General features: G+C 41.5%; 3 protein-coding genes across 5 annotated transcripts; 2 read left to right on the forward strand and 1 right to left on the reverse strand.

Annotated features, from left to right (window-relative positions):
• The first annotated feature begins 3842 nt into the window (after positions 1 to 3842).
• LOC115619937 (mucin-5AC) lies at positions 3843 to 8762 on the forward strand. Its single transcript, XM_030512963.1, has 4 exons — positions 3843 to 7244; positions 7318 to 7499; positions 7550 to 7840; positions 7903 to 8762. The coding sequence occupies exons 1-4, from the start codon at positions 3843 to 3845 to the stop codon at positions 8729 to 8731; spliced, it is 4704 nt and encodes a 1567-aa protein (XP_030368823.1). The 3' UTR covers positions 8732 to 8762.
• A 461-nt stretch (positions 8763 to 9223) lies between these two features.
• Positions 9224 to 11476, reverse strand: LOC115625928 (putative inorganic phosphate cotransporter). The gene is made up of 4 exons (XM_030521168.1): positions 11285 to 11476; positions 11064 to 11200; positions 9921 to 11003; positions 9224 to 9864 (listed from the first exon to the last, which is right to left on the reverse strand). Exons 1-4 carry the CDS (start codon positions 11343 to 11345, stop codon positions 9652 to 9654), a joined length of 1494 nt encoding a protein of 497 aa, XP_030377028.1. The 5' UTR covers positions 11346 to 11476; the 3' UTR covers positions 9224 to 9651.
• A 673-nt stretch (positions 11477 to 12149) lies between these two features.
• Positions 12150 to 13612, forward strand: LOC115631575 (ribulose-phosphate 3-epimerase). 3 transcript variants are annotated; one of them, XM_030528371.1, is made up of 3 exons: positions 12150 to 12463; positions 12545 to 12733; positions 12789 to 13612. In XM_030528371.1, exons 1-3 carry the CDS (start codon positions 12278 to 12280, stop codon positions 13083 to 13085), a joined length of 672 nt encoding a protein of 223 aa, XP_030384231.1. In that variant the 5' UTR covers positions 12150 to 12277; the 3' UTR covers positions 13086 to 13612. The 3 variants fall into 3 exon arrangements, with proteins under 3 accessions (XP_030384231.1, XP_030384240.1, XP_030384248.1); XM_030528380.1 differs by having other exon boundaries at positions 12158 to 12463; positions 12545 to 12727; positions 12789 to 13249; XM_030528388.1 differs by having other exon boundaries at positions 12206 to 12463; positions 12526 to 12733.
• Positions 13613 to 14908: the final 1296 nt, after the last annotated feature.

Consider the following 14908-nt stretch of genomic DNA (forward strand, 5'->3'; position numbering starts at 1 on the left):
TTGATTTTGAAATGTTTTTCCAACTTGAATTCAACATTATTTGCATTTTTCTTTGCAGCTCCAACCTTTTCAATTTTCACACCTGCGACTCTACGACTTCAACGACTCTGCATTATCGTTATTGTTATAATTGTAGTCGCTGCTGTTTATGGTGAGTTACAAGCCACTTTCAATTTAACCTTGACGAGCTGTGGGTGGGTGTGTTTACCGCCCGCCAGGTCAGGTACTCGTAATCCAATTAATTGCCATGCCTTGTGTGCGGACACTCCCAAAATTTGTGTCGGTTTTATTTCATAAAAGTGTCGAAAACAATGTCAATGTCGACCCCCCTAATCCCATTCGATGCATAGCTACGCACTCTTGGAATTATTATTGTTTGACAATTGTTCATTAGCCATAGCCATGACTTGGACATGTGTGTCAATTATTTATTGGAATTGTAAGCTGCTTAGCAGAGCAAAGCCTGCCTCTTTCTGCTCTTTGATCTCTTACATGAATACATACTCGTACATCTACTTATGTAGTCAATTATACATCCGGCTTCTAATTGAGATTTATCTTCGAATTCATTTGAAAGCGCTCGCTCGCAATGGTCTAACCACAATCACTAAATTAAACGAAAAATACAAATGCAATTAATCCATAACAGTTAACCACGAAAACACGACAGTAAAGCCAGCCCAAAGCCCCAACTGCCGGCCAATTGTAACTTTCTTTCAAATGTTGTGTGGAGCGAGCTGAAATGCAGCAAGATATGGAGAAATGAAAGGGAAAACAATAACATTACAACGCCAAGTACTTGGCAAAGAAAATATTACAGCTACACAATAAGCCAGCGGCCAAACCGAGGGCATTGTCACATTTCACTTTCGATGAAAAGCACACACCTACAGAGACAGCCCACACGAATACTAATGCATGCCAGTTGCGAAGGTCGATCGATAAGTACTCGCTTTCTCCCATTTTTTTAATTTGTGTACAATTTGTTCCGCATCCTTACATTTCAATTCCTACAAAACAGGGAAGGCTGCCCAAAATAGAGGCACGAGAAGTGTGTCTTTTCTTTTTTCCTGCAGAAGTACTTCCCCAATCACAGTATTCTTTTCGCTTTTATAGCGAAATATTGTAAAAGGAACTGTTCCTTTGGAAGTCATTATTTGAACAGGGCGGGTATTGTAATTTGAGCTTCAGGACATTTTAAATTACGGTCTGACTTGCAATTACTGACTTGTTTGCAATTACTTTGCAAACAAGGAAGCTTAGAACATTTAATTTCAAATACGGATTCGCCGCGGAATATTGATTCGCATTTGATTGAAGTAATAAAATACATACTAGTAACGTACCTATACAAGAGCACGAAATTTGTCGGCCGTTTCATTTACATATCTCATGTAAAAATTAGTAAACCAAAAACTTCATACGAAATATTGTGATTAATTGATGTCGTTCGCCGAACCGCCGAACCCTTTCCAACTAGTCTAATTGATAGCCTATCTGCCAAAGGGCCTCTCCCCGAATCCACTAAAGTAACACCAAAGAACCATTTGGATATTTATTGTGTGAACGTAGACTTACATTTGGATATACATATTTTGAAAATCATTTGTTGATATTTGAGAACTGATTTAATTTTAAAGCATCCTTGTAATTCTTTTATTGTAAGTTAAGCCTTAAAGGTTCAAAAACGGACACTGATTGCAAACTTGGATATTTATTGATCGAGCCTCGTACACAAATATACACATATGTATGTGTATGTAGATATATACATAATTCAAGTGCAGGCAGTAACGTCGGCCAATGTCGCTGTCTGTCTGTCTGTCTGTCCGTCTACCTGTCTGCCTGCCTGCCTGCCCATCGTATCTGTCTGTTTTGTGTCTGGCAAAGACAAAGCGCTCAGGTGTGACAACAATAATTTGGCAACGGGTTTCCATGGTTGTGGTCAGTTTTTGATTGCAGCCGCGTGCAATTGGCCGCAACTCTGTTTAATTTCCATTATTTTGTTGCCGTCCTGCTCTAACATAACGAACTGACTGTGGCGCAACCGCAACAGCGACTCAATGAACTTTCTTCTTCTTCTTCTTTCACTGTGCCAGCAGCGCAAAGCAAAGCACCTGCCAATTGCTGGCCTCTCCGTTACGTTAACGTTAACTGCTAAGAGTTCCGTTTTAATGTTTTTATTGCGCTTACGATTTTTCGCCAAAACTAAAAATGTCGGCATCGAGACAGCCTTTCTGCAGCCTCTTTCCAAGTTGTTTTTGCTTTTGCTTTCATTTAACCCATTTATTGTTGCTGCAGTTGGGCCTGGCCCGACATCCGTTATAAATGTATGTATGCTTGTGTGTGTGTGTGTGTGTGTGTGTGTGTATCTGCATTTTTCACTTTAATGGCAAAAAACAACAACAACAAAAGTAACAACATGTGCGGGATTAATTCACTGGAAAAGTGAAAACGAAAGTGATACGCTGCAGTCGTCGGGGGCTGCAACATTAAAGGGGGAGGGGCTCTTGCTCGTCCAGTTCACTTTCGTTTCGAAGCCAATTCGGCGCACTCGCCAGCAAACTTTTGCATGCACATGCTTGTACGCACAAACACATGCACGCATGTATGTATTAGCTTGCGTACTTGCTTATATTTTGATGTCGCCAGGCCGATTCGATGATGCAACTCAATGCGCCGATCCCCACGGCAGATATACATACATATGTGTATTAACTGGTACCATCAACTTATTGTAATTTATTAATACGCCTCAGAGATGAGGAAATCAATGCAAAACATATCAACTGGTAATCGGTAGTCGGTATTCAATGATCAACAATTTGTTACGCCGTCATGCATGGACCGCAAAGAAATTATAAGCGTTTTCATTACAATACACTTTCTTTTGCATTTTACAAAAATCGGAATGGCCAAATGAAGGCACCTCCACGATTATCGCTATTATTATTGAAGTTGTTGTTGTCCAATAGCCAATTACATTTACTGCGGGAACAACAATTTGAATAATGATCTGGTATATTCATATGTATTGGTATGTATGTATGTATAGTATGTATTAATGTGTATGTAAGTATGTACTTGTATGTATATACAGAGCGCTTGTACCGCTCAGAGGGCCACAACATACCAAGCAACTTGTTATATAAAGTTCTGCTTCTAATTGACCGGTTTCATAAAAATTAATTGCAGACTCAAACGCAATATGTGTTGGTATTAACATCAGATGAAGCAAAAGTCTTTGGTTAAGCAAGTTTTACATCAGTTCTCGAACTAAATGTTAGAAAAAAAAATGAAGTAAATCGGATGAAAAATTCTGATTTAAATAAATGTTGGGACCCATTTGTTTCATTTGAAGCTCGAATTTTTTGTACAATCGCGTTGCTTAAACCGTAAAAAGAAACTATTACATACATATATCAATCAGTCAGGATAAACCGTATGATATTTAAAGTATGCATATACATACATACAAGATGTGTATGTATAAGTAGTACTTACATATATCTAATTATAATATCTTTTCAAGCATTTTATGCAATATTTATTTAACATTATGGTGTGGAAACCATTTCAAATTCTAGAAATATTAAAAAATTGAAAAACAATATTTATAAAAACCTCTGTTTTTTTGCTTGGTTAGTATTTTCTATTTGCGTTTTTTAAAATTCTAAGCTCTTTACGAATTGAACTCTTAAAAAACAATTGCCCCAAATAGTCGTATGCAAAAATAATGATTATAATTGTAGGTCTTAAAGTTTATATTTAAACATATGGACGTGTGGTTGGTTTAAATAATTATTAAATATTTTTGGCATTTCATTGCAGGCACATCAATCATGACGCCACATAATCAACTCGCCGCTGCCGGTTGGCTTTGTCTGCTGTTGACGGCAACTATTGTACGGGCGCAGGATACAGACCCAAAATGGTCAAGGCAACTGGACGCTGTTGAATCCACAGAGACGGACTCGCTTGACTGGGTGCCGTTGGCACAGCCGCTGGACGGCAGCAAAGATCGCTCGGCAAATGGCCGCGTACTCACCTATTCCCAGTCGTTTCCACCCAATGGCCGTTTTGGAGAACTACCGAAGACGTCGCAAACGGGTGGCGCTCCATTTGATTTTCCCTTCCAATTTCAACGGTTCCCGAATGCACCGCTTCCTGCACAGCCACTGCGACAAGTGCCGCAGGCACTGAAGTCAAGTGGCCCGCAGGAGCCTACATCACAGTCTTTTTTTAAGTTCGAAATGCCTTTCCGTAACGATGGAAGCAACAATTTGCGTGCTGGAGCTCAGGCGCCACCCACACTACAGACTGGCTACCAAATTCAACACTCCTTTGGTGGTGCTGGAGCTTCTCAGGCTTCTATATTTAACTCACCCACTCTATTTGGCCAACAGCAGCCCCTCTTTCCACCAGAGTTCCATCCGATTTCACAGAAGCCATTGCCTCAGGCACTGACGGCACACAAGCCGCTGCATCAACAGAATTATGTCGACGACATTTTGCCTCTCAAGACGCATACCAAGCCTACGCAGCCATCTCTGCAAAGTGTAACACCGCAAGTGTTCCCCGTGGACCCAGAACCAGAATCGCTGTTTGACTTGAACAAGGCAGCCCCATCTGCTGATTCGGCCGGAGGTTCAACTGGAGGCGTCAATGGTCAACAACAAGAGGTGCAGTTGCTTTATGTTCCCTATGACACGCTCTACAACCAGCAGCGTCAGCAGCAACAACAGTCAAATTCTGGGTCAGGCAACAGTAACAACTACAATGTAAATAAGTACAACCTCAATGCCGGCCTCCCAGCCGTAAATCCCTACCAAATCAACCAGTTTTACACGCAAGATCCCAGCGTTGGCAACAGTTTCTACAGTCCTGGAACCACCTTGCGCCCAAGCACCACCAGTACAACAACCACAGCACTTCCTCAGAACGTGTTCCAGAGCTACGCGCAACCACAATTCACCACGGCTAAGCCCAAGCCAAAGGCTCATCAGCCGCCACTAGCCATGTTCCTGTTGCGGTCCAACGCGCGTCCATCGCAATCAGATGTGGTCAGCGCTTTGCGCAATGCCCAGTCCATATCGGTGATCGATGCACCTACCAAACAAACTCCAGATATATTTGTTGGACCTGCTGGCATGCCGATACCCGACGGCTACGTCAAATTCGACTTGCCCTACCTCTCCCAGTTGGCACACTCGCGCGATCTAAGTGAAATACCCTTTTTCGTAGCACCCCTTAGCTATCGCACGCCTAATGGCTTTAACAAAATCCTTTTACCTGAGCCGCATGTTGGCTCTATTGTAGTCAATCGCGCCAAAGGTGGATCCTTTGCTACTACGCAGGACCTGGCACCACCTCCTCGACCACAGCGACCATATGTTGCTCCAGTGGCAAGCCCAGCCAACACCCGTAATCCCTTTGATGGAACCACGCAGCGCACTCCCGCAAGTCAAGCTCCGGGACGTGGAAACAAGTTCAGTTATTTCTACGTCCAGGACGCCATTCAGGAGGTTACTTCCCCCAAGATAACTAAACAGGAGCGTCCAAAGAAAAAGCGCCCACAGCATGTGCAAGTCGACCCTCCCACTTACCGACCGCCGACTAAAAGCCCCTTCGAAACTATTAACCAAATAGGCAACGAAGACTACTTCAATGCACTGTTGAACAAGCCTAGCACATCCACCTCGACAACAAGCTCCACGTCAACTTCGACCAGTTCCACCACGTCGACGACTTCGACAACGGCAGCTCCTCAAACGCTCTTCACATACAGTTCTAGCCCTCACGTAGAGTTCCCTAGTACCAATGGCCAGCTATACCCGCAGTTTGATACCTCACCTCAAGCTCAGCCTGTTCAAGAACATCTGCCTCGGCTTACGACCCGCCCGCCGATTTCAGGCAGCTCTGATGAAGAGTTGCGCATGAAACAGTATTTCCGGCAGCAGGATGCTTTCCGTCAGCGACCACAAACCACTAACCCACCATTCGAGCAAGTCCAGTACACTCCTGTTTCCGTTGAATATGGTCGTGATGAGGCTATACCTACAACAACACAAAAGGCCAACACCAAGGGCAAGCAGCGTGTCACAATCTACACGCCCGCTGCCATTCCAGTGACCACCTCAGACGTTGGCTACAACGTGGAGCCACAGAAGCAACTGCCACTCAATCACCGCCCAATATACAACCAGAATGAGGTTCTAGACAGCACAAACTTGGAGTATGAGCCAAACCCTTATCATGTGCCCTCTGAACTACCGCCACTAATGCCCGAAATTCCGGGACTCGTGAATAATCTGCAAGAAAAGGAAAAGCTGGCTACGACCCTCCCAGTGAGCGAACAGGATGCTGAATCGCGTCCTACGCGACGTCCATTGCTTCGTACACGCAAGCCAGTTGTATCAAAGGTAGTGACTTCATCCGTCTCTTACTCCGAGTCTGAGAGCTCCAATAGCAAGCTACAATCACACCGCATTAGACGCCCATACAAAACGCGAGGCAGTGCCGGCATTACCGCAGTAGAAAATGGAGATAATGAAGAAGAGACAACGAGCAATTTGGCTACACGGCGACCAACATCAGCACGTAATCCGCTCCTACGCAATCCCAATCGCATCCGATATCAACCAACGCCCGAGGAGCGACAGTCGCTGAAGCTGAAGCCAAAGAAACACTACACAGGCTCCAAAAAGAGCAACAAGAATGAAGACCAAGACCTAGAGTACCAGAGAGATGTTCTGAAGCAGAACTACCCCGTGTTTAAAGGCACTCGTCGTCCAACCAGTCCAACCGCTATACCTAGCTCCTATGATGTGGGTAGTACCGAAGGTCCGGCTTCAGAGTCACAGCAGGTTTACACGGTGACACCCAGCAATAGTATTGACAACGGTGATCAGGATGTGTTTCCCGCCAGCTTGCTGGAGCCCATGCAGATTGCTCAGCACTATAACGAATTTAAGGATAACTATGGGCCCGGGTACTTCCCCAACCAAGAGGATTTGGCTCCCACCGAAGCCATTGTTCGCAACGAGGTGAATCCAATTTATACTGCCGTTGCTAGCACAACGCCTTCCACAACAACGACGACCACAACAACTCGCACAACCACTGAGGCCCCTACAACTACGACCCGAAGATCGCCATTCATTCGCCGCAACTATCCGAGATTGCGCACAACTACGACAACGGAAGCACCACAAACCACAACAGTCGCAGAAGAACGACCATCAGTGAGTGCCTAAATTGCCTTTTCTTTCTTATTTTGTATTAGAATATTCAATGATGATCTTTCTTCCACTAAAGATCCGTACACGTCTTCCCCCGCGTCGAGTTGTTAAGGTGCGCCAACGCACGCGTCGTCCGCACCATCCGGCCTCATCCACTGCCTCGCCGAATGAAGCTTCCGAGCCAGTAACTCAAAAGCAAAACCTTCGCAAGTACAGCCGCTACAACCAAGAACAGCGTGACAAAGAGGCAAGCGGCCTATTTTATTGAATGAGAAGTATAAATATTAAAAATTCATCTTCCCGCAGACAATACAGACTTCGCGTCGCCGATACAAGCCATCTTTGCAGCTGGAGGGCCAGGAGTCTCAGTGGTCGCCAGCCACAGAAAGCAGCAACAGCAACAGTAACAGTTTCAAGCCCCTCAACCCAAAAGAAGCGTCCCCAACTGACGTGCATAATTTCGACAATGAGCCCGAAATCGTCACTGTCGGTCCAACCCAGGAAGCTGACTCTTTCGAATTCAATGTTGCTGCCAATCTTAGTGGATCCCCGTCTTCAAGTCAATCGCAGCGCACAACGATAAAGGCCCCCAACCTAAAGTAAGTAGAGCTAATATTTTTATTTGATTTTTCGTGTACTACTATGTATGCTTTAATTACAGACCTGAAAAATCATTCGCTGAATTGCTTGAAGAAGTTATGGGAAAAGCACCAGAAGAGCTGACAACAGAGACGAGTAGCACCACCTTTGGTCGCTTGAGTCGACGGGGTAAATGGAAGAAGAATCGTGTTACGAGTGGCACGGATAACAACGAAAATTTTGAGACCGCTGAGTCGCAAAATCTTGGTCCACAACTTTATAATGCACTCTATGCCAGCGAGAAACCGGAGGAGGTACCAAAAGCAACAACACCGCTAACACCGACAACCCAGTCAGTCCCCACATTGGTGACTACAACGACACCGCAGCCAAGCACACCAGAAGAATACGAAGTAACTACAGCAGTCGTCCCAGACGTCACCACTACGGTTACAATGCTGCCAGTAAGTGAAGTTGTGGGAGAGAGCGCCACCCGTCGCATGGATACTGCAGCCGATGTTGATGTGGACGACCTCGAAACACAGCCCAGTCTCTTCTCCGAGGTGAAGAAGCAGCTGCACACTCTATTTTCCATTGATGAGAGCGAAGATCAGGCGGTGACCGCTGCGTTGGCAGCCGTAGGCAAACGTCGCCAGGAATATACGAGCATTAATCGCACAAAGCCCACGGACAGCACGACAGTAGAAGCCACAGAAGCTGCATCGCAAGCAGTGGCGACCACAGCCGAATCGCCTTCGAACAAAAAGGATGATAAATTTCACAAAGACTTGATGCAGCATGTGGTCTATGCCACATCCACATCAACAAAAGTCACATCAGAGACGGAGATATGCTATCGAGGTCGCTGCATACGCTCTGAAGATCTGCCCGCCAACCACAAGTTGCATTGAGCCACAGCTCGATTTAGTACGCTTAATTGTACATAAGGATAAGAGTATAGAACCAACGTGCAGTCTTTGTCGTTGAAGCAGGAATGGAAGATGATTTGTGATACGTTCTTGTTGTTGTAATCAGCCTGGATATCGGGCGGCTTCCAGTCCAACTCCAATTCGTACCTTGTGTAGTTTCCACAGCCACAGATCTATGCAACACAGCACTTCTCATACAGTTGTTCTTTCCTACTTCCTTTCGACAAACACACAAACTGTATCAGCGTGTAATTGCTTAGCTTTAACTCTGAAAGTGTTAAACGAGTAAGCCAATAAATCAAGTTACATTTAAAAATGTTTTGTATTTCAAAATGTTCGACCAACTGGTTGTCTCGAAAAGTTTAGTTAATTTAGTAGCATACGAATAAATAGAAAACATAAAAGTGTAGCATAAAATGTTTAAGGATAAGTATTGTATGTATGTATAAAATAATACTAACAACAACTTTAAAATAAATTAAAAATATATATCGAATGACGAAGCTTTTTTTAATTAGGTTCTACAAAAGACAGAAACAATAAGTAACCGCTGTGGTACTTTCGTAGGCGGTTTTAAAATTAAAAACAAATAACTTATTCAAATTAACAATAAATTCGATGATATTTCAAATAATATGCTGCTACATTGGGAATAAATTATGCAAGGTACTAGTTTGAACTTAATTATAAGGTACATACATAGACTGTACCTTTCATGTATACATATATATATTTTTTTGTCATGTGTATTTCCATCAGTAGTATATATATATTTTATATACTTTAATATTTATAAAGCATTTGTAAAGATAGCACTCAATCAATTCCTTGGAATGTCTCTCAGTTACTTAGGTACACGATTCAATTGCCTTAATCACAGTGTTCTTTGTGCTTTAAATCACTTACGCATCCTGATACAGTGGCGCGCGTTCTGTTGGTTCCTCACTATTTTCTTGCGCCAAATTCTCTGATATAGATGTTCTTGTTTGCTGCTGCTGTGATGGCGTATTCCAGGATTGAACATCAGTCCGCCCAAATAGTATAAACAACATACTGCCAAAAAAGTACATAAAAGCGCTGAAGAAGAATACGATTCGCCACTGTACAGGATTAGTCTGAAATATAAAAAGTTTATTTCATTTTTCCGGGCTAACGATAAATGCCGACTCACCTCATCAGTGACAAAGACTCCAACGCTGAGTGGAGCTAATATGCTCATTACATTGGCCGCGCAATTGCTTATCCCCATTAACGTACCCGCAAAGTTGGGGGATAAATCAATGTGGTTGACATGGAAGCCCAGATAGGTCGCTGAATTGGTGGCCACGGCTATAGTGAGCAGCGCGATGGCCACCTTGGCATTATCGCCTCCGGCTGTAATATAGCCCAGGCCGAGTAGCGCAAGTGCGGGCAGCCACATACCAAGTGTATTGAAGATTTTTCGCGAATAATTGAGTGGTAGGGCTGTGTTGCGTTGCTTGAGTAAATCCGATAGCCAGATAAAGACGTAGGTAAGTAGACACATGGTCAGATATGGTAACGCCGACAAGGGTCCATTGTGACGAATATCCATGCCCAGCACGCTTTTCAAGAAGGTCGGTATTTCGGTGAGCAGCGTCCAGAATCCCCAGTTATTGGTGCAGTGGCTGACAACAAGCACTAGCACCGGAGCTGAAGTAAATATGCGCCGCCAGGGCGTTGTGAGCTGGATCGCTGAATCACGATTTGTATTTGACGAGGACGAAGACTCAATGTAAAAGCGTTCATTATGCGTGATAGTAGGATGCTGTGCTGGAATACTGGCGCTGTAGTAAAACCACAAAACTGACCACAAGATACCAAAGCAACCGGATACGTAAAATATGCTGGGCCAACCCAGTGAGGAGGCGATATATCCACTAATAGACAGCATGACAACCGTTCCAAATTGCGATCCCGAATAACAGTAGCCAACTAAACGACCGCGTTCCTCGACAGGAGCCCATTTAGAGAGAAAAGTATGCATGGAGGGAAAGATAACTCCCTGACATAGACCCTGTACGGCGCGCAGAAAAACTAACAGCTGCCAGTCGCCTATCATAGCACAGAAAGGCGTAAGTAACGCCAAACAGGAACAGATAATCAGACCCCAGAAGAGCATGTACTTGGCACCATAGATTGCAGACAAATATCCACCAGGCACTTGTGTCACTACGTAGCCCCAAAAGAAGCTGCTTAACAAGTAGGACTTAACGCTCTCATCCCAATCAAATTCCTAAAAACATCAACAAATATTACTTGACTTAGTAAAAAGTATGAATATCTCTCAACTCACCGGAAAGTTAGGGTTACTTGCGTTACGATCTGTCATAGCCACAATGGCCACAGAGAGGTTGACGCGTAACGAATATGCCACGGCTAGGCCAAAAAATGCAAGTATGCACTGCAGGTGACGTACACCAAATCGCGGACCTGTAGACAGTTGCGGTATTGATTTATACATATACATACATATGTATTTGCATATATTAACTATTGTACGGCGAAAAAACTTACCTGAGGTGCCAATAAGCTGGTAACCATCGCGATTGAAGCAATTGAAACAGCCAATAGCCATAGTTGTAGCTTCTGATGCTGCCACGTATCCCTTAATAAATCTACATAAAGTACATATACCTATAACAATTTACGCCTCCTTTTTTGGTTTAAGCATTTAATAGTCGAACTCAAACTGCAATTCGATGCGATGTACGACGCACCGTGGCGATTGTGTTTCAAAACAAAGATGCACATTCATATACATGTACATACATATCTATCAACTGTTGCTTTAACTCACGCACGGGAAACTATCAACATTCGATATATACATCGGTATATCGATATTTACATATTTTGAAATTTTTATACTTTCTGCAGCAATAATTTAAGAGTAGCCATCGCAGACTAAAAAAACGTTCAACAAAATTTACGTTTATCAAAAAAAAAAAAACACATTCTTGTTATTTTAATCATCCATCTAATTTCCTTTAATACCATACCTAGCATAGGTATCGATATTTGAGAATTTAACAGCTGATTGATTATAAATAGAATGTTTTTACCATCGACATCAAACGGCGTTATATTTGTACTTTAAAAACTAACCAATAACTAAAACGACTAAAATGTAAATTCAATATATGTATATAAATAGTCAACTTCAGGTTTATGAAATAACGAATAAAATTAACCCAAACAAAAGGGGTTTATTTTATGCGTGAAAATCGTTTATCTACCAGAAAGCCCTATTATAAAATGTATTTATGTATTTCATACAATTTTTAAACCGTCCCATCTCTTATATGGTGATGGCCAAGTATATTTCATCGATGCCTGGCATCGTAAGCAAGCCAAATGATGCCAGGCTAAGATTGTACTCATACTGTTTCAAACGTCAAAATTCTGAGCGCAAGCTCCCCTCTGTTTGACCTTATCAGTGACAAAACGGCTTACCCCAAGCTTTTGCAACAGCGACTTTTACGATCATTCTGCCGCTGTTGCACAAAAATGGCCCCTCAAGCTAAAATTGGACCCTCCATTCTTAACGCAGACCTAGCCAATTTAGCGGCAGAATCACAGAAATTACTTGACAATGGAGCCGACTATCTTCACTTGGACGTCATGGATGGAAACTTTGTGCCAAATCTTACATTCGGTCATCCCATGGTCAAATGCTTGCGAAACCATATCAAGGTACGTTCAAGGTGGAAATGCAATGCAACCAGTGCTATTTAGATAATGAAGTGAAATTAAAGTCCTTTTGATATCTATAAGAACGCGTACTTCGAGACGCATATGATGGTCAATAGCCCGGAGCAATGGATAGAGCCCATGGCCGATGCTGGCGTCAACCTGTATACATTTCACATAGAACCGGTGAAGGATGTTTGCAATGTTTGCCGTCTGGTACAAGAGTCGGGCATGAAAGTAGGCCTGGCAATCAAGCCGGCTACAAAAGTTAGTGTGAGGTTATGTATGTACATTTGTATGTCATTAAACAAACACACGTTTCTCACAGGTCGAGGAACTCGCACGATACATGGAAGTGGCAGATGTTGTGTTGGTCATGACCGTTGAACCTGGATTTGGTGGGCAATCATTCATGGCCGACATGATGCCTAAGGTTGAATGGCTACGATGCAACTATCCCAACATTGACATCGAGGTCGATGGAGGCGTCGGCCCTAAAACCATTGAATGCTGTGCCAAGTCTGGCGCCAATATGATTGTATCCGGCACAGCTGTGGTGGGGGCACCAGATCAGCGGCAAGCAATTACGCAGATGCGTGAGGTTGTGCAACGTTATTTAAAGTAGAAGGGCAAATCGTTAAAGCAAAATTTTAAGTTTAGTTATAATTGAAAAGAAATAAACAAATTTATCCAGTTACAACTTTCGAGCAGGGAAATCTAAAATCTGGTTGAAATATTTAACCACCTTAAATATTTGTATTAAAAGACATGTGTTGCTGTTTAATAGCATTTTCTGTATACTGTTATACATTTATTTGTCAACATTTATATATGTATGTAGGTATGTATATAATATGTATGTATATGTATGACACCTTGCTTTTAGCATTTATCTGGTTACACGAGTCTGTAAATGAATGTGTGTATTTTCTTGTTGTTGTATAGAATGTATCTTCTTACTTAATATTAGGCTTATTTACTGTATTTTGTTTTATATAGTACGCATTTGAGGAACCAGTGCTAGTTGCTCATCATTTTTTAAATACATTTTCCCAAAAAATTGTCGCTGCGCTTAAGACGTTCCGTAAATTCTCATTGCCTATGCTGTGGCCGTTTTTAAACAATAAAGCATCATTTTGTTTTCATATAAAATTATTGTGTGTATTTTTTTATTGTCCAAGTTTTAGATTCTCTTCAATTCTCCAACACCTTGATTCTTATGTTCCAGTGCGTAATTAACAAGTGCTTTTAGGGTTATTTTTGAATTGGTAAAAACTTTTTGTGTATAAATATTTCAGTTACGCCAAAATTCAGATCCTTTACCATCATTTCCTGTTTCATTTAAATATTTTTACTACATATACAATCAACAATTCGCTACATTTATTTACTTTGCTTAGTGGTTTTTATTAGTTGGCTTAAAGCACATTAAATAGTGGAGCACTTGAAACTTAAGGATCCATTAAGGAAAATAAAAACATTTCTCACTGTGTATAAAATAACGAGTTTTTTAAGCCGCTTTTTTTTGTTTTTTTAAATTGTATATCTTTGATACATGCGTAGATATTGTAATTGGGTGTTGTAATTGATTTTATATCAAATGTATAATAGTATGTGTATGTACGCTCGTGTACTTTTCGTTACTCGACTTTTACTTAGCATAAGTATTTGTAACTTACTTGACTTCCTCCTTTCAATGCTAAGCATTTCAACATTTACAATATGTTTTTATATTTTTGCTAAGGTCTAAATATACATAAAGCTAAGCGTTTTGATAGAAGCCAGGATCATAGATATACATATGTATGTATGTATAAAATAGCTCACTTTGATTTATAAACTCATACAGAAAGTAAATATTTTTTAATCGAACTTAGGCGTTAACAGCCAATATAGAAATTTCTTATAAATGGTAAATAAATGCGTAAGTCTATATAATTTTTGTGCCTGCATAAACTATTGAACCATTATGCTTTAAACTTAACTCCATTCCATCAATTGATTTTTTTTTTGTTCACTGAAATAGCGCCTGTGTTCTCCTCCAACTGTAGAGGACTGTTGTTTTTAGTTTTCAAATCAAGTTATGTATTTTTGAAATCATCATAGAGTCTTTAAATGTTGTATCTTTGGGGATAGAAAGTTTGCAGTATAAAACTATAGGGTCGCTATGTACGTGCATAATAACATATTGATCTAGACACCATCACATCTGCCTACGTGCTACGATTACTTTATATACTATATATATTTGATATATAAACATATATTCCTTTCTGCTATTCTTTTATAGTTTAATTTTGTTCACTTATTTGGTTAAAAGAACAGACGTGCCTTGTGTAATATGCGCTTCATTTTTCTATTATTATTTTTGTTTTCTTTATTTTGTAAACTGATTGTACAAAACATCCATTGTTAACTAATGTCAATACGATACGAATGTATGTATAT

The sequence above is a fragment of the Scaptodrosophila lebanonensis genome, unplaced genomic scaffold (assembly GCF_003285725.1).
Source record: "Scaptodrosophila lebanonensis strain 11010-0011.00,11010-0021.00 unplaced genomic scaffold, SlebRS2 tig00000001-arrow-pilon, whole genome shotgun sequence".
Lineage (NCBI taxonomy): Eukaryota > Metazoa > Arthropoda > Insecta > Diptera > Drosophilidae > Scaptodrosophila > Scaptodrosophila lebanonensis.

Excerpts from the sequence above, each read along its gene's own strand:
- LOC115619937 (XM_030512963.1), top strand. The coding sequence starts at position 3,843 with ATGACGCCACATAATCAACTCGCCGCTGCCGGTTGGCTTTGTCTGCTG. Across the intron at positions 7,500-7,549 it reads GACAAAGAGGCAAGCGGCCT|AATACAGACTTCGCGTCGCC; the intron begins ATTTTATTGAAT and ends CTTCCCGCAGAC. Across the intron at positions 7,841-7,902 it reads ATAAAGGCCCCCAACCTAAA|ACCTGAAAAATCATTCGCTG; the intron begins GTAAGTAGAGCT and ends CTTTAATTACAG.
- LOC115625928 (XM_030521168.1), bottom strand. The coding sequence starts at position 11,345 with ATGGCTATTGGCTGTTTCAATTGCTTCAATCGCGATGGTTACCAGCTT. Across the intron at positions 11,004-11,063 it reads CAAGTAACCCTAACTTTCCG|GAATTTGATTGGGATGAGAG; the intron begins GTGAGTTGAGAG and ends TGATGTTTTTAG. Across the intron at positions 9,865-9,920 it reads GAGTCTTTGTCACTGATGAG|ACTAATCCTGTACAGTGGCG; the intron begins GTGAGTCGGCAT and ends TTTATATTTCAG.
- LOC115631575 (XM_030528371.1), top strand. The coding sequence starts at position 12,278 with ATGGCCCCTCAAGCTAAAATTGGACCCTCCATTCTTAACGCAGACCTA. Across the intron at positions 12,464-12,544 it reads GCTTGCGAAACCATATCAAG|AACGCGTACTTCGAGACGCA; the intron begins GTACGTTCAAGG and ends GATATCTATAAG. Across the intron at positions 12,734-12,788 it reads AGCCGGCTACAAAAGTTAGT|GTCGAGGAACTCGCACGATA; the intron begins GTGAGGTTATGT and ends CGTTTCTCACAG.